This window comes from Lutra lutra, chromosome 1 (assembly GCF_902655055.1).
Source record: "Lutra lutra chromosome 1, mLutLut1.2, whole genome shotgun sequence".
Classification (NCBI taxonomy): Eukaryota; Metazoa; Chordata; class Mammalia; order Carnivora; family Mustelidae; genus Lutra; species Lutra lutra.
In genome coordinates this window covers 133,655,276-133,678,883 of record NC_062278.1, presented here as the reverse complement: position 1 = coordinate 133,678,883, position 23,608 = coordinate 133,655,276, and the positions used below count along the sequence as shown (strand labels likewise).

The window sequence follows — 23,608 nt, the reverse complement described above, 5'->3', positions numbered from 1 at the left end:
GTGCAGCCTGGCTCCGGCTTCCCAGGATGCCCCGCGCCGTCTCCCTGGCAACGGCGCCCAACAACTATGCCGGGAGGTCTTGGAGCTCTGCCGCTCCGCTGCACCTACGTGAGACTTGCCCAAATTACGTCCCAGTTAGGGGTGGGATTGTTGGCGTGCCGCTTCTCCGCCCTCGACTCCGAAAGGTATGCGCTCCTCGGGACGTGCCGGGCTCCCCGAAGCTGGGGAAAGTGATGGCTTCAGGCTGCCCCAGCTGGGATCCACGTCCGTGGGCCTCCGTACCCGCGATCTCTTCACTTCTCTCAGCTCCTTACCTCCCGGATCTGCTCCAGTCTCCGGAGAATCGTGTTGCTGGCGCCTCCTCCACATACGTTAACCCGCTTGGCGAAAGTGTAATTTTTTAAAACAAAGTTGAGGCAAGGAATGTTCGTTTGACCTTTAAGGTTAGCGTTCTACTTTAGCAGAATCTGGTGTCCAATCTGCTTCCTCTCGTTTATTATTACCAGGGAAGAGAACTACTGACTTCAACCTGTGCTAAACACTCTCCCTCCCTCCCTGGCCTTTTGCCCCAACCAGGCTAGTTTTACCTCAAAGGGTCAGTTTGCAGGAGGTAATCTCTCACCTTTCTCACGGTTCCCATCCAACTTTCTAAATCTTCACTTCCCTCTTCTCACCACTCCCCTCGCCCCTCGCACCTCCCCCGCCCCCCCCCCCGGCCTCCCCCGCCTTGGGCAACAGTCGGCCTGCTGGACTCTTGTTTGCCTTAAGAAAATTTATTGAACACCTGCTCTATGACAGGAGCCAAGGATACAAAAGATAAGGTGTGTTCCTGGCGCTCAACTTCATTCACAACCTTCTTGAGGTGGGGGCGAGGCAACATTGACAACCGAACAGGTGTTCTGGAATCTAGCCGGCAGGGGACCTACTAGGGTTGCTCTGTGGTTGCACGGAAGAGATGGATGGGATCGATGGCCTAAAGGTGGACTGGGGAACGGGATTGCAGGGCTGAGTCTGGGAACCTAGTCCCGAAGTACTCTGTGGCCCGGGCCAGACTGCTTAGGCGACATGGCTGGGTTTAAAAGCTCATTTACAAATAGGAGCCATTGGGAAATTGGATTCTCAGAACTGTTCTGTCCTTCACTAAACACTAAACACTTCCCTAAAATACGGAAAATTACTGGGTGATCTGAAGGGTTCTTTTCAGTTGAGAAGCCTGTGAGTCCATATATTTTTCTTAACACCTTAATTTGTCCAGAAAGTAGCACTTTTATGGGAGCACAGAAAGCAAACAAAATATACATCTGGAGGCCTGCTCTTTAGTTGTTTTGCAGTAGTAGACTTCACAAATGTTTTCTGTGATCTTGATAATCTGACGTAATTTTTTATTTATTCAGGGATTTTGGGGTATGGGCTCCAGCTTTGAAGTTTCAACGCAAGAGTAATGTTGTATGAGCACTGAGCCACCAGATGATTTGGTTTCTTTCTTCCTTTTTTTTTTTTTTTTGGATTTTATTTTTAAGTAATCTCCACACCCAACATGGGGCTCAAACCCACAACCCCAAGACCAAGAGTGGTGTGCTGTACCCATTGAACCAGCACAACTCCCCTCTTTTTAGTTGTTTTTTTGTTTTGTTTTTTGTTTTTTTAAAGCTCATTACTAGAATACTTCTCACTGGCATCCAGTAAAACTTAACTGATCAATGCATTATTTAAAGAAGAAAAATGCTGTAAATGGACATTTACTGTTTATGTTCTAATCCAGGGATTTTTGTATTTGTCACCACCCTGTGAAGTTTGTCATAAACCCCAAACTACACAGATAGCATCTTGTTTTATCATTAAACATATTAAGTTTTTGTCTTATAGCTTTGGAATGAAAACTTGACTCCAAGGCATAGACAGTCTTCAATTTAAAATCATGTTTTTTTAGATTTTTAAACAAAATCCACTTTTCATGATAACTAACAAAACATTTTACATTTTGATGAAGTAAAAGTGATTTTACTAGGCATACAATCATATAAAACAGTTCTACTTTTCATAATCCTGCTGTACATTTATAGTTCCTTGAGGAACTATAACACATTTATATTTAGCTATCATTAAAATACAATTTATGGTTTGAACTGCATTTGTGATACTTCTTGTTTCCAATCCAGAGAGATTACTTTATACACAGTGTATATAATAACTTCAGAAACTGGACCAGAATTTGTTTAGGATGGGAAAAAAACTTATTCTGAAGTCTTTATTCTTCTTCACATCTATTCTAATAAATGCAAATACCGTGGTTTAATGTCTACAGGAAAAAAAATTCTATGCTGACTTCTAGTTTAATCCTAACTCACTATTTGTTAATCAAAATAGACATAAGGTGGGAAGAATTACAAAAAGAGTGATGCAAATGTATAAATTTAAGGAAATTATAATGTTCTTATATTTGGATTTTTTTTTAAGCAGTAGGTAGGGAGTATAAATCTTAAACAGATTGTTTAATTCTAACTCACTTTTGCCATATTTGGCTGTCTTCTACTAGAATCTGCTAGTATCACTACCTTTCAACATTTTTCTCTCAAGTCATTAACTGTGATGTCATTGAATCCACTATTCAAGGTGCAGGTATTAATGTCAAAAACTGACACTTATTGTTAGGAATACTTGAGTATTCTTTGTACCTGATCTCTGGTCTTTTCATTTTTAAGGGGTTGACCAACACTACTTGGATGAATTTGGCCCATCTTCTAGGAGATTTGAATGTTAAATTTCTATAAACAAATAATCCAGTTCTCTCTTGTTTGGAGCAATGCTGAAATTCCAAGAGGCTGCTAAGTGTGTGAATGGATCAATAGCCATTTCTACTTATCCGAAGACCTTGATTGCAAGAAGATATGTCCTTGAACAAAAACTTGGTAGTGGAAGTTTTGGAACTGTCTATCTGGTTTCAGACAAGAAAGCAAAACAAGGAGAGGAATTGTAAGTGAAAATACTTCATACAAATTTTGAGTTGGATGCCCTGTATGCATAGCTCTTAGCTGATTAAGAACATGGAGTACCATTTGCTCTTTGCATTTAGGATTCTAAGAATTTAGTAAGTGATAGAAAAGCTTCTTGAATGGTGTCTTAAGATAAGATTTTTACAGGCATTTCAGCAGGTGAGTGAAGTACCTAAATGACCTAGAATAGGGAAATGGGGTAGATGAAGTGAAAATATCATTTTTATGCATACCAGAATCTCAATTACAACATTGCTTCCACTTAACTTGATTGGAACTTCTTGAATGAGAAAGTAAGAATTGTTTATAATGATGGCAATTTTAGAAATGTTATGAAATGCAAATAAATGGTAATTCACGCTTGAGGTGAATAGGGTGTACTAAGGGAAATATGGCATTAGGGTTTTTTTTTTTTTCTTCTTCTATGAAGGAATTTTTCTAAATCTGTAGTCATACAGCTCTCAAATTAGACATTTAAACCAAACACGGGCTTCATCTAAAATTAGCTTAATAATATTGAGGACCCTCTTGTTACTTCCTTTTCTTTGATTTTGTTCAGACCCTTAAACCTTCATGGTAGAGAAAAACTCATAGTGCTGTTGGGTGGTATGTCTGTTAAAGGTCATGATGAATCTTCCTTTCTAGCTTGAAGTTGTTTGAATTTGCTACAGTGAAAAGTTAGTTAGAACTGAAGTTCAGATGAGAAACTTGTATATCAGAAACACAGGAAAAAGAGAAAGCAGAAGGAAGAATGATCCAGGACATCAGCCCTTAACTCCAGAAGAACAGACTTCCATCCCATAATCTATTCTTTTTTTTTTTAGAAGTTTTGAGGCTACTCTAAATTCTTTGAGCTTTTGCCCATTAGACTTAAAATGAGTGTGATAGACATTTTCTACTTCTTAATATTACATAGGAATTATAAAGGCAAATGTTGATGCTACTATTTTATTTTCAAAATCAACTTTTTAAATGGTCTCTATGTCTAGAATTTTAAGAAGTAATTATCTAGAATTTGTAGTTTTCAATAAATTCCTACACGAAGAATGGTGACAGCACTAGCACTTCTCTGGTGTCCTTAGAGCATCCTTCATGGCTCCTATCAAGAAGAATTCTTTTCCATAAATCCTAGAGGTATGATACCAGCCATGTAGAACAGGATGATAAATTTCTGAAAATTACTAGAGTACCTTTATGGAAACATTGAGAGTGAGACCTAAATCTGACCTAGAACTAGTAAAAACCACATTGTAAATGATGTGGGACTACGAGCAAACAGTCAAGAAAGAATTCTTGAGACATTTTCAGTGCAAAAAGGTGCTTTTATTATAGCACAGGGATAGGACCCATGGGCAGAAAGAGCTTCACTTTTACTGTATGAGACTGGTGGTTATATGGTTAGTGTTCAAGGGGGAGGGGATGTGCAGGGAGTATTAGATCATAAATGTTTTCTTCAAATTTTTACTTGTTAAACTACTTTTGCAAGATTTCTCTGGTGCTTATCATTCAGCTTGATATTAATCATCAGTGAGATAAACAGGCAGTCATGAGACCCTTTATAAGAATGTAGCAACCACTATGTATTTGATCCTTATCGGAACTATGCAGGCTATAGATCAGCCTTCTGGGCTAAAGGTGAGCGTTTTTCTGCTTCTATCCCTGATCATAAAGACTATATCAATTTTGGTTTCTTCAGTGAGTAAGGAATGTGAAGAATTTTAAGAGAATTCACAGGAGGGCTAAAAAGTTGAACAAAGGGACGTAAAATAATATATATGAAGACCAATCTTGAAAGCTTCAGACTTGAGATGATGGGTGAGTAAAGTGTGTAGGTGTTGGGGAGCAGAGGGAGAGAAATGAGAGAGGAAGGGGTGGTTGGTTGGGAAGTGATTCGTCAATAACTTCTTGCACTTGCACTACTAGTCTGAAAACACCTAAATTAAGCTGAATATGTCAGATGAAGCCTAGATGTGTGGAATGAATCCAACAGTGAGGATAACTGACAAGTTATTTGATACCAGAAAGTCTAGTGTAGAATCATTCTCATCAGAATTTCTGTAACATATTACATATAGGCTACATTCAGCCTTCAGATGTGTTTTGTTTGGCCTGTTGAATATTGTTTCTTTTTTAGTCTAAGTTAATTGCCACTATTTAAAAATGGGCAATCTCATAAAAATCGAACTTTTCATTTCTCTTGGGGGAGAAAAACAAACCACAAGATTTGGTCACATTTGCTAACATATGGGCTGGAGGTGGGTAGCAACCGCCCCCGCCTTAGTTAGACCCTGTGCCCTTTACTTAGCCATGTGCTGCCACTCTTCACTGTGTCTTCACACCGCTGTATCACACCTTTCTACTACCTGCCTGTCTTTGCAGACATTTGATTTTAGATCAATTGATTTTAGAACTCTCTGCTAAAATCATGAAGAATCATGGCTATGGCTGCTCACAAAATTCTAGAATGGTTGAAGGAAGGCTGTAACTTGTTATAGTGAAGACCACATGCTTTGGAGGTGAACAGGTCAAGATATAAAGCCAATCTTATTCTTTTTTTTTAAAGATTTTATTTATTTATTTGACAGGCAGAGATCACCAGTAGGCAGAGAAGCAGGCAGAGAGAGAGAGAGAGAGAGAGGAGGAAGCAGGCTCCCTGTGGAGCAGAGAGCCTGACTTGGGGCTCGATCCCAGGACCCTGAGATCATGACCTGAGCTGAAGGCAGAGGCTTTAACCCACTGAGCACTCAGGTGCCCCAGCCAATCTTATTCTTAACCAGAAGATTAAGTTTATGCAGTTTTCTAATCTGAGCTTCAGTTTTCTTATCTGTAAGATGGATATAATACTTCATAGGATTATAATAGGGTTAAATAAGATATCTATCTATCTACATGTATAAAATATCAAGATAGATATTATAAAGAATATACAATATATAAATATAAGATATATTTATAAATAGATATACATTTATTTGTAAGAGTGCCAAATCCTAACCACTAGACCACCAGGGAAGACCTTATAAATTTATCTGTAAATAGATGTATAAAATATAGAATATTATCATATTACCTTATGGATATCATTCATAGCAGTTGAGATTCATCTTATTTGTAAATAATTGAACTTAAAGGAATAATTAAAGGAAGCCTAATAAAACTTTGGTCATCACCCAATAACTGAAATTGGCACTCTTTATTAAGTGGCAGTTTTTCTTTTGCATTTTACTTTTTTTTCTTTAAAGATTTTATTTATTTGACAGATAGAGATCACAAGTAGGCAGAGAGGCAGGCAGAGAGAGAGAGAAGAGGAAGCAGGCTCCCCGCTGAGCAGAGAGCCCGATGCGGGGCTTGATGCGGGGCTTGATCCCAGGACACTGAGATCATGACCTGAGCTGAAGGCAGAGGTTTTAACCCACTGAGCCACCCAGGCACCCTGCATTTTACTTTTAAGAGAGAAATCTCTCAAAACAACCTGATCTCAAGCACGTGATTTTAAAACCTTATTCAAGGACCTTTCTTGAGATTGTAGCAATTCTGTTGGCATCTCTTCTTTTTTATCTCTATGGTTTTCCAAAAGCAACTGATGCTCAGAATGTTGACCTTTTAGCTATATAAGATAGCACCTCATCAATGATTATGTTTAAAACATGTACAGAGGCAGGAAACTAAACTCTTACTTTTTTAGATTCTTTCCCCAGAATGTTGACAGTTGAATCTTCAGTTTGTGAGCAAAGCACATTAATTAGTACCACCCATTCACCGAGCAATTTGATTAGTTAAGATTTTAAATTGTGCTTTACACACTAGGCCATAAACATAGGGAATTGGTTACTGTCAGAGATGGGTAGAAAATAATACTTTCTTTTTCTTTTTTAAGATTTTATTTATTTATTTGTCAGAGAAAGAGAGCACAAAGCAGGGGGAGCGGCAAGTGGAGAGGGAGAAGCAGACTCCCTACTAAGCAGGCAGCCCGATGTAGGACTTGATCCCAGAATCCTGGGATCATGACTTGAGCTGAAGGCAGACACTTAATTGACTGAGCTACCCAGGAATCCAGAAAATAATACTTTCTAAAAAGATATCTATAATGTTTTGAATGCTGTTCCCTTAATAGACCAGAGAAGATCTGACTCTATTGTTTTGCAGACATTCCCCTAATATTTTAAGATTATAAGGAAAGTATATCATAATTTCATATACCAGACTATCTCTTGGTATCCCTGGTTAAAGAGTGATACCGTGAGTCTGAGATGGCCCGTAGACACTTATTAATAGCCCATGTGAAATCTAGGTTTATGTAATAGGCACTTTTAGATTTAATGAAAGATCTTGACAAGAAGGAATGGCTGTTCTTTTCCATCAGAGCATTGCAATTTATCATTATGCCACTTGGGGGCATCACTCCACCATTGACATTTTTCATATACTGTGAATTTGTGTATTTTAATTACAATGCAAATACAACATTCTTTTATATTTTTATTGACTTTCTGCATTAGCTATGGAATTAGAAAAAAGCTACAGACGTGACCTTTGATTAATATGTGTTTTGAGAGAACATTCTTTTTGGCATAAAGATTTGTCATTCCTTTTTTAATTATCACAGTAGAATAAAATTGAACTTAAAATGAGTCTTGAATGGTATAAAGGTTTTTCTTTTATTCTGCATCATGAAATTTATAAAACAATATTTGAGAATATTTTCTTTTATAATTACAGAAATTCTGGTCTAATGAATGTGAGGATATGATAATATGAACTCATATTTGTAAATATTGTTCTAATTCTACTTCATAAATTTATATTTTTGTTAATCTGTCAGACTTTTTTTTTTTAAACAGACCCACAGATTTGGATGAGCTAAAAAGTTCTTTGGCCCTTAGCATAGTGCTTGTAACTTAATAGAAAAGAGATGTTAAGGAAGTAGGCTTACCCTAAGATACATGATTAAACTTTTACACGATTACTTATACATGATCAATCATGGCCATGTTGCAATGAATTTCAACATTGATCTTATCAGCATAGAATTCTGTTTATAATGGTGTTTTAAATTTCATCAACTTAAAATACAGTGACATTATTATTTAGAGTTGGTTTTGTGCTAGTCTTTTTGTCAACTCCTAAGTATATATGTATTAAAGCTTTGCTTTGTACTAAGCACCAGTGAGGAGACTGAAGCAATAGCAGCAAAGGTTTGGCCTCAGGAGCTTCCAATGTAGAAGAAAGATGCAATTAACATACATAAAACAACTAGTAAACAGTATAATGTTTAAACATCTGTGTGGCGGGTTGCTCTCAGAGATGTTGGCCACTGTCTATATCCCTTCCTAGCTACCTATGGTCTTTATTTTACTAGTTTCTGTGCATTATCAAGAGTTTTCATTTTTTTCCTCCTTGGTCCTGTCCATGTAAATATCCAAATATTTCCTTCTTTAATTGTGTACCTACACATTGGCCTTTGTCTAAGTATGTCAACATGGTTATTGTGGAAATACTTTCTCTCTCCACAGAGCATTTCTTCTCAGTATCAAATGTCTACAGCAGACAAGGACTGGAGTTAAATTGGAAGATTTACCAAGTCCTTAGAGAAATGTCCTCAAACCCGGGCCCTTGCCTCCTGGGAGAGCTTTTGGGCCTGTAGCAGAGCAGATTTATAGAAGTCCTAACAGAAATATTTCCCACCCAGCTACAGAAACAGAATGGAGGAGACAAGGCTAAGAATTGCTGGTAGAATTAGTCACACTGATAGCAGAGGGGAGAGGTCCTTAGATCCCAAGAGTGTGGGAGGTGAAAAGTCATAAGGGGTAACAGCAATAATAAAAATAAATAAAAACCCACAATAGTCTGGGTCCATTATTGTCAGATAGCTTTCTTAAGTCCAGTCTCTCCTGAGAGCATCTTAGACTTGTGGCCCAGTTCCAGAATGTTCTATTGAGATACAGTTGTCAATGGGGCTGGGGCCAAGGGGGTCAGGATCTTTGAAGGACAGAACCATCATTAAAGCACCACACTAGGATTCAGTCTTCAGTTTTTCATCTTAATATACCTAGAGATGGTCAGTGTTGGTAGGGGCTCATGTTAACTAAATTCAGACAAGACAGATCTGTAAATCATGATGCTATTTTTTTTTTAAGGATTTTATATATTTGACAGACAGAGCACAAGCTGGGGGAACAGCAGGCAGGGGGAGAGGGAGAAGCAGTCTTCCCCGCTGAGCAGGAAGCCTGATTCGGGGCTTGATCCCAAAATACTGGGATTATGACTTGAGCTAAAGGCAGGCAGTTAACCTACTGAGCCACCCAGCTGCCCCTGATGCCACTTTTTAATTCAGGGCCAAGAATGAATAGTATCTCTTTTCACGTGCCCTTCCATCATTTTCTGACGCGAGTTCTGGAGAAGCTGAGTATCTAATCAGAGGTGAAAATATAACCAAAACGAAGTAAGGGGAATAATTAGACTATTTGCTTAAGCCAAATAGAGGATCTCTTCCTCATGACAGGGAACATTGTTCCAAAATGACCATTTTTCTCAGAACTGTCAGACCCAAGGTGTATCTCTGGAATAGCTCTGGGATGCGCATACATTCAGTTATCTTACAGTACCTCCTTTCCTATAATGAAAGTCATGTGCATACATTTTATAAAAGTGCAAGTATGCATAAAGTGGGAAAATAATCTATAATCCTGCCACCCAACTTCTGGTCTCTGTCTGTGTTGACAAATATTTATTCACTCCTTCTAAGGAAACATATGGCATGGTCACTATGGCTCCCTCAGAGATGAGACTGAAGGAGACTTACTTTTCCCTTTGTGTACATTTGAAATTTTGTGCCATGTGCCAGATTAAAAAAAAAAACACGCACAGTGTAAATAAAATAAAAACAAAAAAACCTCCACATATTCATTCAACAACCATTGGTCAGTATTTGCTGATCACTTGCTCTTCAAGGAGTCAGGTGGTTTTCAACCTTGGCCAAAGAATGGAATCATAGTATTTTTAAAAATACACGTTCAAGTCAGACCCCAGTATGTTGTTGTAGTTGGGCCACACCGTAGGCATCTGGATTTTTGAGAGCCTTCAGGTGATTTGAATGTGCAGCTAGACTTTGGAATGTCTGGTCTAATGGAAGAGAAGAACACTAATTGTATAATCATAAGAGTAAAAGTGATTATAAGCTGCCATATCCATTATAAAAGGAAAGTCTTGGTTGCTCGAAGTGTGATAAACACATGGAAGCTGGCAGCACGGTGCTTGACGAGGCACAGCTTCCCGAGAATGTGTCGTTTCGCTGAGACCTGAAGACTGATTAAGAATGAGCCCATAGTTTTCTCACTTTATTAGGCATCAGAATTGCCTAGAGGGCTGTTAAAATGCAGATTGCGGGGGCTCCACTCCCAGAGTTTCTGATTAACAAGTCTAGGTGGGCCTGAGAATTTGCATCTCTACCAGCTGTTGCTGCTGGGCTGCAGACTATACTTTGAGGATCACTGAACTAGACAAAAGGGTGGGAGGATAGTTCCATTCAGTGTATGTATAATTTTCCATCTTTTTTCTTTTTAAGCACTAAAATATAGATATTTTCCCAGGTTACTAAGTACTCTTAAAAGTGTCATTTTTGAATCCTCACATAATAGTCCATTGTATGGCATTGATATCAGTTAGTTCCCTCTTGTTGGATATGATTCTGGTAACCTTTTTGAAGTAGAAGTAAAACAAGTATTGTACCTTTCAGCATGCTCAGAGATTTAATATAACGATTTTTCCAGCATATCCTTTCTGACAGTGGTATAACCCTGGAAAACTAATGAAGAACCAAGCTTCAATCGCTGAGAAATGGTGGGCATTCTGTGCCATTCCACTGAGGCATATTTAGGCCGGTTATGAATTATGGCCACGTTTGCTGATATGCTCAGTTGTAATTAGAAAAAAAGGACTTCATCCATTTTCAAATTTATTTTTGACATAGTGAGGAGTAGAGAAATCAGTTTTCATATTGTGTGGAATGAACTTGAAAAGACTGCCTTCCTTCCTTCCTTTTTTTTTTTTTTTAATTAACATAGAATGTAGTATTTGCCCCAGAGGTACAGGTCTGTGATTCATCAGTCTTACACAATTTATAGCACTCACCATAGCACATACCCTCCCCAATGTCCATCACCCAGCCCCTATCCCTACCCTCCAATTCCCAGCAACCCTCAGTTTGTTTTGTGAGATTAAGAGTCTCTTATGGTTTGTCTCCCTCTCTGGTTTCATCTTCCTCCATTTTTCCCTCCCTTCCCTTATGATCCTCTGTCTTGTTTCTCAAATTCCTCATATCAGTGAGATCATATGATAATTGTCTTTCCCTGATTGTTATTTCGCTTCACATAATACCCTCTAGTTCCAGCCACCTTGTTGCAAATGGCAAGATTTCAGTTTTTTTTAAATGGGTGCGCAGTATTCCATTGTATATGTACATATGTGTGTGTATATACTACACACACACACACACATGTTTGTCCATTCATCTGTTTATAGACATGTAGGCTCTTTCTATAGTTTGGCTATTGTGGATGTTGCTGCTATAAACATTGGGGTGCACATGCCCCTTCAGATCACTAAATTTGTATCTTTGTGGTAAATACCCAGTAGTGCAATTGCTGGTTCATAAGGTAGCTATTTTCAACTTTTTGAGGCACCTCAATTCTGTTTTCCAAAGTAAAAGCCTTCCTTCCTGTGTATAAGTTTTCACTGTTTATAAAAAGGGACATTTTTCCTCTTAGCAAATTAATAAATTGATTATGAAGCCTGACAGTGTCAAAAAATAATTAAAAACGAGTAGTAGTTCTTACCAGAATGTGTAGATTTTTATAATATTTGGAACAAGCTTCCAGTGCCTCAGAATGTGAGAGTAATTTTCTGCTATTTAATAGCTGGTAGCATTCAGCAAAGCTAGTGCTTATATATTGCACCTACTGACACCTATTTATGGATTTTCTGTCTGATCTAATCATTTTAACATATCCCTCCTTTCAGTTTTGACTCATTCTAAACAAAACATTAATGGATTTAATGAGTCCAACTTTGAGCTTATTTTATGTACTCTTATTAAAGCTATTATTTCTATATTATGACCAGGTATTCTCCCGAGTGGGTATCTGTGATGGGAGGACCAGTTATTGAGTAGGCTGAGTTAGTTTAATAGGATTCAGTGGTTATGTGGTGGAATTATGAAAACAATTGGGAGGAAGCTAATGATTTCTTTCTGTTTTGCCCTGCCAGAAAACAGTTTTCATTGTAGTGATCAGTTCTTTCTCCTTTAAAATCTTTGGTCTTTTGAGAGAGATTATAATATGAAAGCATATTAAAATTTCTTTTAAAACAGCTCATGTTCTGGAGGATCATGTGCATTAGTTCCTGTTAGGTAAATGTGGGAAGGGTTAATTTGAACTTGGACTTCACCACCAGTTCTCTGTAATAAAGTCAAGCCCCTGAGCTTCTGGCCACCTTACAACATTTAAGGTTCGGGAGATAGAAAGGAAAAAGAATAAAATGCAAGGGTGCACAGTTACTTTGACTTACCTCAGTCATGGTAATGAAGTCGACATTTTGGGGTAAATGATTTACATTTTCCTGAGGCTGCTTTGTGGCATGTATTAGCATAAAAGAAGCCATGTGCTTCTTTTCTGGTTTTTAATATTTACCAATGAGACATGACTAATAAATAAAATATTTTAGGATGAGTAGGATGTAGGGAACCCCTCAGTTTCATTTTGGCTTGGGCAAAAGCCTGCTTTGAAGACTGAATCACCAAGAAGCATTTAGAAAGAAGAAAAACAGCTCACAAAAAGCCTTTTTTAAAAATGCTTTTTTCTTGCATTGCTATTATTTGAAAGAAAATAAAAGCGAATTATTGAAAATACCACAGATAGATTTTTTTTTTAAGATTTTATTTATTTATTTGACACAGAGAGAGAGAGATCACAAGTAGGAAGAGAGGCAGGTGCGGAGGTTGGGGGGAAGCAGGCTCCCCGCGGAGCAGAGAGCCTGATGCGGGGCTCAATCCCAGGACCCTGGGACCATGACCTGAGCTGAAGGCAGAGGCTTAACCCACTGAGCCACCCAGGCGTCCCACAGATAGATTATTGACAGGAAAAGTGTATAAGCAAATATGGTATATTTCTTAGATTTTTAGACTGTTTATAAATTCTTTGCTTATTCCACTCTGTTCTTCTGATGTATTGTTTTGTTGGATTTGTGAGCAGGGAAGTTAATGGTTTTGCCAATACTGAATAATGCCCTTGGAAATAAGGAATATTATTCATTTAAATGGATGAGATGGGGGCATATCTAAGTTATTTTGATAAATAATTTAAAATGTAACTGGATATGCTGGTACCTTTACACTGTCATTGTTGACTACCACAAATTTTTAAAATATAAAATTTGTGTAAGCCTATTATTTTAAATTTTATTTTGTCTCATTTATTCAATAAGTGAAATTTTTAAAAGATTTTATTTATTTATCAGAGAGAAAGATAGAGAGGGAGGGAGCATACAAGCAGGGGGAACAGTAGGCAAAGGGAGAAGCAGGTTTCCTGCTGGCAAAGAGCCTGATGAGGGACTTGATCCCAGGATCTTGGGATCATGACCTGAACTGAAGGCAGATGCTTAACTGACCAAGCCACCCAGCCATCCCCAATAAGTAAAATATTTTAAGGATGAGTGAATAATATGCAAGAACAAAACTTTATGTGTACAGTATAGTTCAAACCCCCTGCCCCCTGCCCAATCAAACGGGACTTTTTTTCAAGGAGATGAGCTGATTTTTAATGGATTCCAGAAGAACCTCGGTAACCAAATCCAGGGTTTTTAATGGTTGCTATCAGAATATTTTTCAATATTTAATCTCTAACTTTAATTTCTTGACCCAAAGCAAGCATGATAACCTTAAATATAATCTGTAACTAGCCCTTCTTGGTTTTGGTTCTTTTCAAGCAGCCTTCTTATGAGACTTTTTCTCCAATAGCTTTTGGTGAGTCAAGCTGCCCAGCTCTCTGCCTGACGCACAGCAGGTGATTCCTCTGTATCTCTCACTTACTGAAAGAAGATCAGCTGAGGGAGGCTTCTTCTTTCTAGTTTTTCCCTTTCTGAACTGATATGGTTCCTTTTTTGACACATGCATTGACTTGTGGGCAATTTTGGTTAGCACCCACCCTTATAACTATTTTGAACTGAAAATCCGCATTGTGATTATCATCCACCTTTAAAGAACTTGGAATGAGATACATCTATAATGTAAACGTCAAAGAAATGAGAACGTGGAAAGCTCTCAGGTTAAAATTAGTTTCTGGGTCTCTTTATTACTCTTGAGCCAATTTTCCTGGGGAAAAAAGTTGAGTTGCCATGACATCCATTTCTAAGTAGTGAATTTAGAGTGATGTACATGACTTAAAAGTCAACAGGGGAGAAACACAACCCTTATGTTACTAGTAGTTTCTTGGCCAGTTATTTCTAAGCTTAGTTTTTGGAACTAATGATTTGTAATGATTTGGAACTAGTGATTTATAAGTTTATATTTATATAGGAAATAGACACATTGGATACCACAAAATTCTAAAAGTTAGTTTGTATGCTACACTTATTATGTATTGTATAAATAATTTCATGTAATATTAAAAATAAGCAGTTAATGTTATATGACATTCATTGCTTTAAAATACCATGAAATTGAATTTCTATTCCATACGTTAATAAGAACATAATCCCTTTTTATTTCTCAGCTGCTTTCATGGCCCCTATGACCTGATACTTATAAGTATGAATGAACAGTTATGAAACCTTTGACATGTTGTAGGACATACTTGGTACAGCAGTGCTTTTATTTAGTAATTATGTGAAAACCCACCTGAAGTTTTAGTTAATGAAAAAGCAAACTCTGGGCATGAGGAGACTTTGGGGGATGATGGCATGCTCATTATCATGATTGTGGAGATGGTTTCATGGTCATATCCATATGTCAGAATTTATCAAATTATATATATTAATATGTGTAGTATACTATGTATCAATTTTACCTTAATAAATGTGTTTAAAATATAAAACCTGGACTATGATATATGAAAGCCTCTCAGATTATTAAACTGGTTGATTTTGCAGTTGCTAGTCATAATCATCATGAAATTTGATAGTTTAAGCTGAATGTTGCTTTCTAATCTTTGGGTTCAGACCAGTCAATCTTCTAGTTTTTTCTTCAGAGGAAAATTATAGGCCTTGATTTTCATGACCTTTATTGAGCAAGCGAGGAACGAAATTAAAATTGTATGTTGATCCTCTTGTCATGTGTTCTAGGTTTCCAAATTTCTAACAGTAGAAAATTTATAATATTGAAACTTTGATTAGAATGTGTCTGGGTGTTATATGCACCTGATGAATCACTAAATTCTACCCCTGAAACTTGAGCAATATGTATTACCTAATAATTACCTAATAATACTTAAGTAGAATTTAAATTAAAAATTTTAGAAAAAAGAATGTGTTTGGGTGTCAGCTTCCTCAACTTCTCCCATAAATGGTGGACACTCAGCATTTTCATTAAAGTTTGATTGACATTTCCACTTTTCTATTAGTTTTAATTTGGAGAAACCCTTAAAAACCTAGTTAGGTTCTTTGCCTTCCATTAGGGAAAATTGGAGGAAGATTTTTGGTCTAGTAGCTCTCTGTTGCCTCACTCCCTTCTTCTCCCATCTCAGTTGCCTTGCACAAATGTAGATACTGTGGATTTGGGGACAAGATCAGCCAGTCTACTTTTTATAAAGTTAGATTTGCCATTTGTTGATCAGCTGCCTTTTTTTTTTAAAAGATTTTATTTATTTGACAGACAGAGATCACAATTAGGCAGAGGCAGGCAGAGAGAGATGGGGGTGGGAGCGTGGGGGGGGGGAAGCAGGCTCCCCGCTGAGCACAGAGGTCGACACAGGGCTTGATCCCAGAACCCCAGGATCACGACCTGAGCTGAAGGCAGAGGCTTAACCCTCTGAGCCACCCAGGCGCCCCTGATCAGCTGCTTTTAATTCATGTTCTCTTTCAAAGATATTTTAGTACAATGATTATTGAGCTCTAATGAGAAGTTTTATTATTTTTAGCTGTAAGAAGAATCAATGACAGATGTGATTTGCAAGGCTGTTTAACAATACTTAGGGAAGTAAAGCATTTGGATATATGATATGGATGAGACTTGACATGTATCTGTAGGTGACTTTTAGCAAGCCTTACTATCTTTAAAGAAGTTGAGTTTTGAGCTCATAAGGGTGAATTACATTCAGAAGTTTTTGAAAACAGAAAAGCAGATAATTTCCTCAAGGTAAAACTTATATTGGCATTATTTTGCTGGCATAATCATAAAAACTCTGTGTTTGTATGGATATACAGACATACACACGAAAAATATATGTTTACACACACAAGTGTGTGCGTGTGTGTGTGTGTTTAGACATACATTCTTGATTTTACAGCTTTTTGGTTCAACAGTAGTTTCAGCAGCAAAGGTTGTACTCAGCTGATAACAAATATCCTTCTTTGTTGGATGAAGAAGTCAGGGCTCACTCAGTATTTCATAACCACACTTAGACACTAGAGTATCCTCTGGGGATTTCTACTTTATAAAAATTCAGAAGGCATTAATATGGCCCCTTGTTGAAAAGCCCACACTGAGAAGCACTAACTATACCCATGCCTCTGCAGCGTGGGGTAATTGTGGGGTGTCCCCTCGGCAGCTGCCGCTGGCTTGTGTTATGCCATTAGCTAGACTCACTCCAGGATTCCTTGGAAACTGTGTGCCTGCCTGAATAATTGATTACCCAGTGATCAATTATTCATTACTCATTATTACAACCGCAATAAAACCTAAGACCTAAAGGTAGAATCATTCTGCCACTTATGAATATCCAGCAGATCATCTGGAGATTGCAGTAGAGTTTGAAGTCCACGTGCTTGCCACTGCCTGTTTGTTTCTCTGGAGGAATTCCAGAGAGAACAGCCTTCTGAAATGGAATCAGAACCAATGAAAGCAATAACAGATGACTCCCTGCTGCTTGTGCTGTATTGGTTCATCTAGTCACACTGTTTATCTTTTTAATTCTGGCCTTATTTACACCTAGAAATAAAATTTCGGTTTAAAAGAATTTTGGAGACATTTATGGCACATTAAACCACTTTGAGGAAGTAAACAAGGATACAAAACTTGTCCTCAGAATATTTTCGGGTATAAAATGCAGGTACCTATAGTATGTTTTATTGACATTAGTCATACGGCTTTTGCTTGTTCCATTAGAGTTATATTTGTGTTGTATTTTATTTGTTGGACCATATCTTTAATATAAATAAATGGCACATTTTTCACATATATAGAAAGCATTTTAATCAAAGTACTATGAAAGTATAACCAAAAGAAGCCTAATTGTAATTTTTTTTATTCAAGAGGTATAATAGGAAATTTTTGGCTTAAGCTAGATGGGCTATTCCTATTTTTTAAATCATCACCAAGCTTTTAAAAATGCATTGAGAATACTTGGGAGAGTTTGAAATTCCACTTACTTTGGGCTGTAAAGCAGAGGTTTGCCCTTGGGGTTTACTTTGCCCTTGAACACTCTGGCATGGAAGAATGGAAAAAAATCTGAATAGAAACAAATAGAAAATAATAGAAAAAAATAGAAATCTGTGACACTTCACACTTGGGGTTGCCATTTTAGTTTTGTGCCATTTTCTGTATGGTCACTTCTAAAAGTAAGTTAGTACTGATTTTGTGCATCAGAGTTCTAACTCCAGCTTATAGATGAAAGTCCCAAACTGTTAAGCAAGCATTTTTTAGTAGAGGTTCCAGATTTTTTAATGTGTTGTTGTTGGGTCTTCAAATGGAATGAAGGCTATATGTTCAAGCAAGTCTTAAATGGCCTAAACCTATGTCTTTCACACTAAACCACGTATATATGATTTCCCAGATGATCCACCAAGCAGGAATTTAAATATGGATATACTTTAGTCTAAAAATGTATGGATATTTAAAAAAAATTTTAGGTCATATGTGAATATGTCACAGAGTGAAAATTTATATGATTTTTAAATGTTTAATATAATTTAACTAGGTTACACATTCATATGGCTCAAAAAATATCAAAAAGTATACTGTTCAAAGTCTCTTCTCATCCCTGTCCTCCTTTTTCTGAGTTCCATCTTCTTCCCCAAAAGGTAACCACTGTTAAGAATTTCCTATGGATTTTTCCAGAGTTGCCATATGCATATATAAGCAACTCTGGAATTCTTATTTTTGTCCCTTTCTGATAAAAACTCACATTTTACACAGTTCTATTTCATGCTTTTCTTCATATGCCAGAGTATCTTGGAGCTTTTCCCATGTTAATATTAGAGAATGTTCCCATTCTTTGTTTTAACAGCTATATAGTCTATTCCACTATATGGCTCTACTTTAGTGTATTCACTTTCCTGTTGATATACACTTGGGTTGTTGTTATTAAAAACCCTGCTGCGGTGAATAATCCAGAACATTTGTCATTTCACAAACATGGCACTATTTGTTGAATGACTTTTAAAAACAAAGCATGAGATTTCAGAGACATGTCCTGCATTTGGCAGACCCATCTCAGGGGTCTGAGTTCATCCTTCTTTGCTATTAGAGGTATCTTGCTGGAGAAGTTTGAGAGGCACCACTGGAATTTTGTTATTGAGGTCTAGTGGTAGGATGATTTTTCACTTTCTGAAATAACTTTGCTGTGAAGTGATAGTGACAACAATGTTACTTTGTCATCCTGTGATTCCTGGAAGTGATGTAAGAAAATATGTGTAAATCTGGTGGCACATTATTTATAAGCAAACATCATGTAAAATTAGCTAGTTTATTTGTAGGCAGTTTGATATAATGAAATGGTGATAGCTATGAAGCACCAAATGTTGGTACCTATGAAAATGTTAATAGGTGTTCTGTATAAAAAGGAGAGATCCATGATTAAGCAAGTTTAGAAAACACTTGGTTCCACAAAGTGAAGCCAGGTTTTTTCTTTTTGTACTGAGGGACTCTTCACAGACTTAAATCTGCTGGCATAAATTACGACTCTTCAAGAGCTTTTCCAAAACTTGTTCAACCACTGAACTCCCTTTTTTTCCAGGCCACTCTTACTAGCCCTAGTGTAGCAAGGAGCCCAACTTAGGAAATACTACCCATGTTGGACACCGTGGTGCATGTTGAAGTTAATGGTCCTAAGCATATATGGTATTTAAATTTACAGAAGATTGAGTAAGGGCAGTATAAAGGAAAGTCACTATTTTGAAACTGACCGTCATGAACAGCAGATGGTGGTAAGGTAACATGCAGACGAACTGTTCATACATGGCAGTGTTTCCGATGGCAGTATTAATTCAGGGTTCATAATGTCATCCTCACTTAATTACAGTCTACCAATATTTTAATTTCACTGGTTAAAGGAATAAAAGGCTAAAAACATGTCATTAACATACTTCTAATTTCTTCCTAGGAAAAGCAGAAGTTGGCTAAGAAATAAATTTGGGTTTCATTTCCTCAGACCATTTTAACTGGCATGGTTTGGTTTTTCTTGTTATCTTTGTATTTGATGGACATTTCCTAATTTGTGGGTACACAAAGATATGTGTGTGTATGTGTGCTCTTTCTTGAAAGAAAAAGCCATAAATTTAACCTAACTTAACTCTCTACTGCCCATAACAATGGCAAAGAGCAGTTTCATTCAACAAGCATCTAGTTGATAGCTGTCCAAGAGATGACGCAGCTATAGTCATTGTCCTCCGGAGAACGACATTTGGGCTGAAAGTAGGGTGTGAACTCAAATAGCTCTATCAGAAAAGTCATGGGGTGAGAGGAGTCAGGGTCTCTGAGAGGCTGAGAGAAATATGGGTCTCTTTCATTCTTCTGAGGTCTATTAATTATAAAACTGTGTAAAACCAGGCAAAAAAAATGGGGTGTTTTAAATATAAATTTAACACCAAAAAATTTAATATGCAAAACTGCAATGCACTGTGACTATATTGCTCCCAGGATAATTACAGAATTAATACAGATTTTAATTCCTATTGTATTATAGTTAGGGTGGCCCGGAATTGGGAAAGACATTTAAAGCTGTATGGGGAACATCTTTCTGATCCATCAGTGTGTCTGTGCAACAGAGGGTGTAATCTGGCTTGGAGCTTTTGTCAACAGTCAACATTTGAAGCCCTTTATGAATCTGCAGCACTGAACAAAAGGCCATTTTGGCCACTGTAGGATAAGCCCTGATGTAAAAGATAAACCTAGAGGAACTGCAGGGAGAGGAGACTCTTGCAGTGAAGGACATCTGGACCTATGTGATGGACATGGAATTGCTGAAAATGGCCCAGGGATGAGTGTCCTCTAATATGTGAAACCATAGTTTGAAATGACCCATCAGAGGTACCCTTGGGCAGCATCGCACCCTGTCCCTGCCACCTCCTCACTCCAAGTTGGTTAAACCCTTGCTTTACTTCTACCGTAGCAGAAAGACCATCCTCAGGCAAGGGTGATATCTTAATAAACAAGCCAGGCCATGTCACCCCTGGGGACAGGAGAGCCATGACATCTTCCTTTTCCCTGGGTAGGGAAGGGATCACTTTTTTTTTTTTTTAAGATTTTATTTATTTATTTGACAGACTGACATCACAAGCAGGCAGAGAGGCAGGCAGAGAGAGAGGGGGAAGCAGGTTCCCCGCCGAGCAGAGAGCCCGGTACAGGTCTTGATCCCAGGACTCTGGGATCATGACCTGAGCCAAAGGCAGAGGCTTAACCCACTTAGCCACCCAGGTGCCCCAGGGATCACTTTTTTGATTTGAAGATCTGTCACTTCAGGTTCTTCAGGAAAAAAAAATATAAAGGGATCCACTTTTTATCAGCCAAGTACTTAGTGCAACAGAATCATTCGGTCAGCAACAGGAAGCAGTGTTTACCTTAAGTAACCTACAGTGTGAACACCATCATTCAGTCTCTGGTGAATGGGTAGCTTGCTAACAATATCAGGTGCTGAGCTAGGCATGGGATAAAGCAGCAAGCACACTGAGTCATGTTCTCGGGGAGAGATCATTCTGGTGAGGCTGTGGAGAGAGAGACAATGAGTAGTGCTATGAGAGATAGTGATTTAAGTGCTGTGGAACAAAATAAAAGGGAAAGAGGATTGGTTGGGGTGGGGGTGTGTCTATCTGCTAAATACTAGTATATTGTATTATGTTTAGTGTTAAAATGATAGTGAATAGTGACTGACAGGGCGCCTGGGTGGCTCAGTTGGTTAAGTGTCTGCCTTCAACTCAGGTCATGATCCCAGGGTCCTGGGATCAAGTCCTATATCGGGCTCCCTCTCAGTGGGGAGCCTGCTTCTCCCTCTCCTCCCCACTCATGCTCTCTGTCACTATCTCTCTCTCTCAAATAAATAAATAAATAAAATCTTTTAAAAAAATAGTGACTGACAGAAACACCCAAGACAAGAGCATTAGAAGGAATTTTGTAGCAAAACCTATCACTAAAGCTCGTTTTTCTAGTAGCAGAAGGACACAACCTTTTTCCCGTATGCTTATGTTTCTGTGTCTGGGCAGTAGTGCACAGAGACCAAGTATGCTTTTTGTTATTCAGTTCCTTTTCCCTGGAGAGTTGGATCCAGGGGAAAAGGAGGACTGTGTGTTCAGAGAAGTGGCACTCAAGTTTTTTTCTGAAGGGCTTTAACTTCATTTAACTGCCCTGAGTTCACTGGAGACTTTTATAAAATCTCTGGCTGGCACCTCTCTCTGTGTCTGTTCATTGTGTATCTTTCTCTGCTCTGCAGAAGAGCTTTGACACTGGATGAATGGATGCCACAGAAACAGGGGGTATAGCTGCCCCGGTTCCTACCCTTGCAGACAGGGTCTTCCTAGCTATGTTAGGAGTTCGGTATTTTCAGAGGGACATTCAGTTTTCCAGGCTTTGGCTTCATTCATTGACTGAAAAAAATTTTGTTTCTACCTCACTGGCCAACACACTTAGTGTTTTTTCCCTAGCCAATGTCAGTGATGTGAAGGCGCTCAGGAAATTCCTTCCGTTGGGTCCTGAAAGTCTCCAGATACCTTCATTAATGGTTTCTTTTGGGAAGCATTTTGAAAACAAATTCCAATTGATTAAAGATGAAGTTTTAAATTTTCTTTTGTCTTAATTTTCTGTGAATATAAAATCGATCAAGGTTGATCCAGAAAATACCAGACATTGTCTTTTTATAGTTTCCCATTAATAATAGTAGAACTTTACCTTTTAAAAAGAAAACGTACTTAAACAGCACCGCTGTGTTTGATTTTGCAGTAGTTCTATAAGGATAGCTCGTATAAAAAAATTTAAAAACAAAATTCCAAGTAAACTATAAGGTATTACTGATCTCTAGTTTAGGAGAACCTTTAATTGACACTGAACAGGCATTTTCAGTTTATTTTAAGCATTATTTTTCTTGGTTCCTATGAAAATATGTTTTATTATTATTATTTTTTAAGATTTTAAATACTTATTTAACAGCAAAAACACAAAAGCAGGAGGAGAGGCAGAGGAGAAGCAGGCTCCCCATTGAGCAGGAAGCCCTATGTGGGGCTCAATCCGAGGACACTGAAATTATGACTTGAGCCAAAGGCAGAGGCTTAATCCCCTGAGCCACCCAGGCGCCCCTGAAAATATGTTTTAGGTAATCTAAACTACTATGAATTGCTTCAGATTTATTTCAGGGTAGTTTTTCTGGAGCTGGATATTCAAATACAAGAGGAAACTTTATTATATACATTAATTTTATTTTTTACATACATTTTTTTTTTAAGATTTTATTTATTTGACAGAGATCACAAGTAGGCAGGTGGCGGGGCCGGGGGAAGGGGGTGGGAAGCAGGCTCCCCACTAAGCAGAGATTCCTATGCGGGGCTCCATCACAGGAGCCTGGGAACATGACCAGAGCCGAAGGCAGAGACTTTAACCCACTGAGCCACCCCAGCGCTCCTTTTACATACATTCTTAAAGAGGGTAAAACCATTATTACCAAATAGTCTTATTTTGCTAACATAAGGGGCACCTGGGTGGTTCAGTTGGTTATTTTGCTGACATAAGTTAGAATTTTAGAAGTGTAACCCACAAGAAATAAACCTGATTTTAAAATGTAATAAAAAACCCCATCAGAGAGTCTTGTCATTCACTGAAGGTGTGAGATATATGTGTTAAATAGCATTTATATCCAAGTATGCACACAGTAGATTCCCATCTGATTGGCTTTTTCTCCTCACTAGAGTTAATTTTTTTTTTTTTTTTTGACAGATAGAGATCACAAGTAGGCAGAGAGGCAGGCAGAGAGAGAGGGAGAAGCAGGCTCCCTGCCAAGCAGAGAGTCCGATGCAGGGCTCGATCCCAGGACCCTGGGACCATGATCTGAGCTGAAGGCAGAGGCTTTAACCCACTGAGACTCCCACTGAGGTCCCCCCAATTTTTAAGTGGCCCCACTGGTGGTAGCATTGCTCTGAGCACCTGACTTGCTTCAATAGATAAAGATGTTTCAGTTCCTTTAAATGTTCCCATGACCTCTTGAGTT

The 23,608-nt window shown here is 38.0% G+C and overlaps 1 protein-coding gene across 8 annotated transcripts in view; it reads left to right on the top strand.

The window, feature by feature from the left end:
- The first annotated feature begins 32 nt into the window (after nucleotides 1–32).
- NEK11 (NIMA related kinase 11) overlaps nucleotides 33–23,608 on the top strand; it is a 239,248-nt gene continuing 215,672 nt past the window's right edge. For 4 of the 8 annotated variants that reach the window (XM_047737089.1, XM_047737079.1, XM_047737090.1 and 1 more), the window contains exons 1-2: nucleotides 33–185; nucleotides 2,703–2,973. In XM_047737089.1, coding sequence (XP_047593045.1) covers nucleotides 2,804–2,973 — 170 coding nt within the window. In that variant the 5' untranslated portion in view covers nucleotides 33–185; nucleotides 2,703–2,803. The other 4 variants (XM_047737082.1, XM_047737086.1, XM_047737087.1 and 1 more) reach the window with 4 other exon arrangements.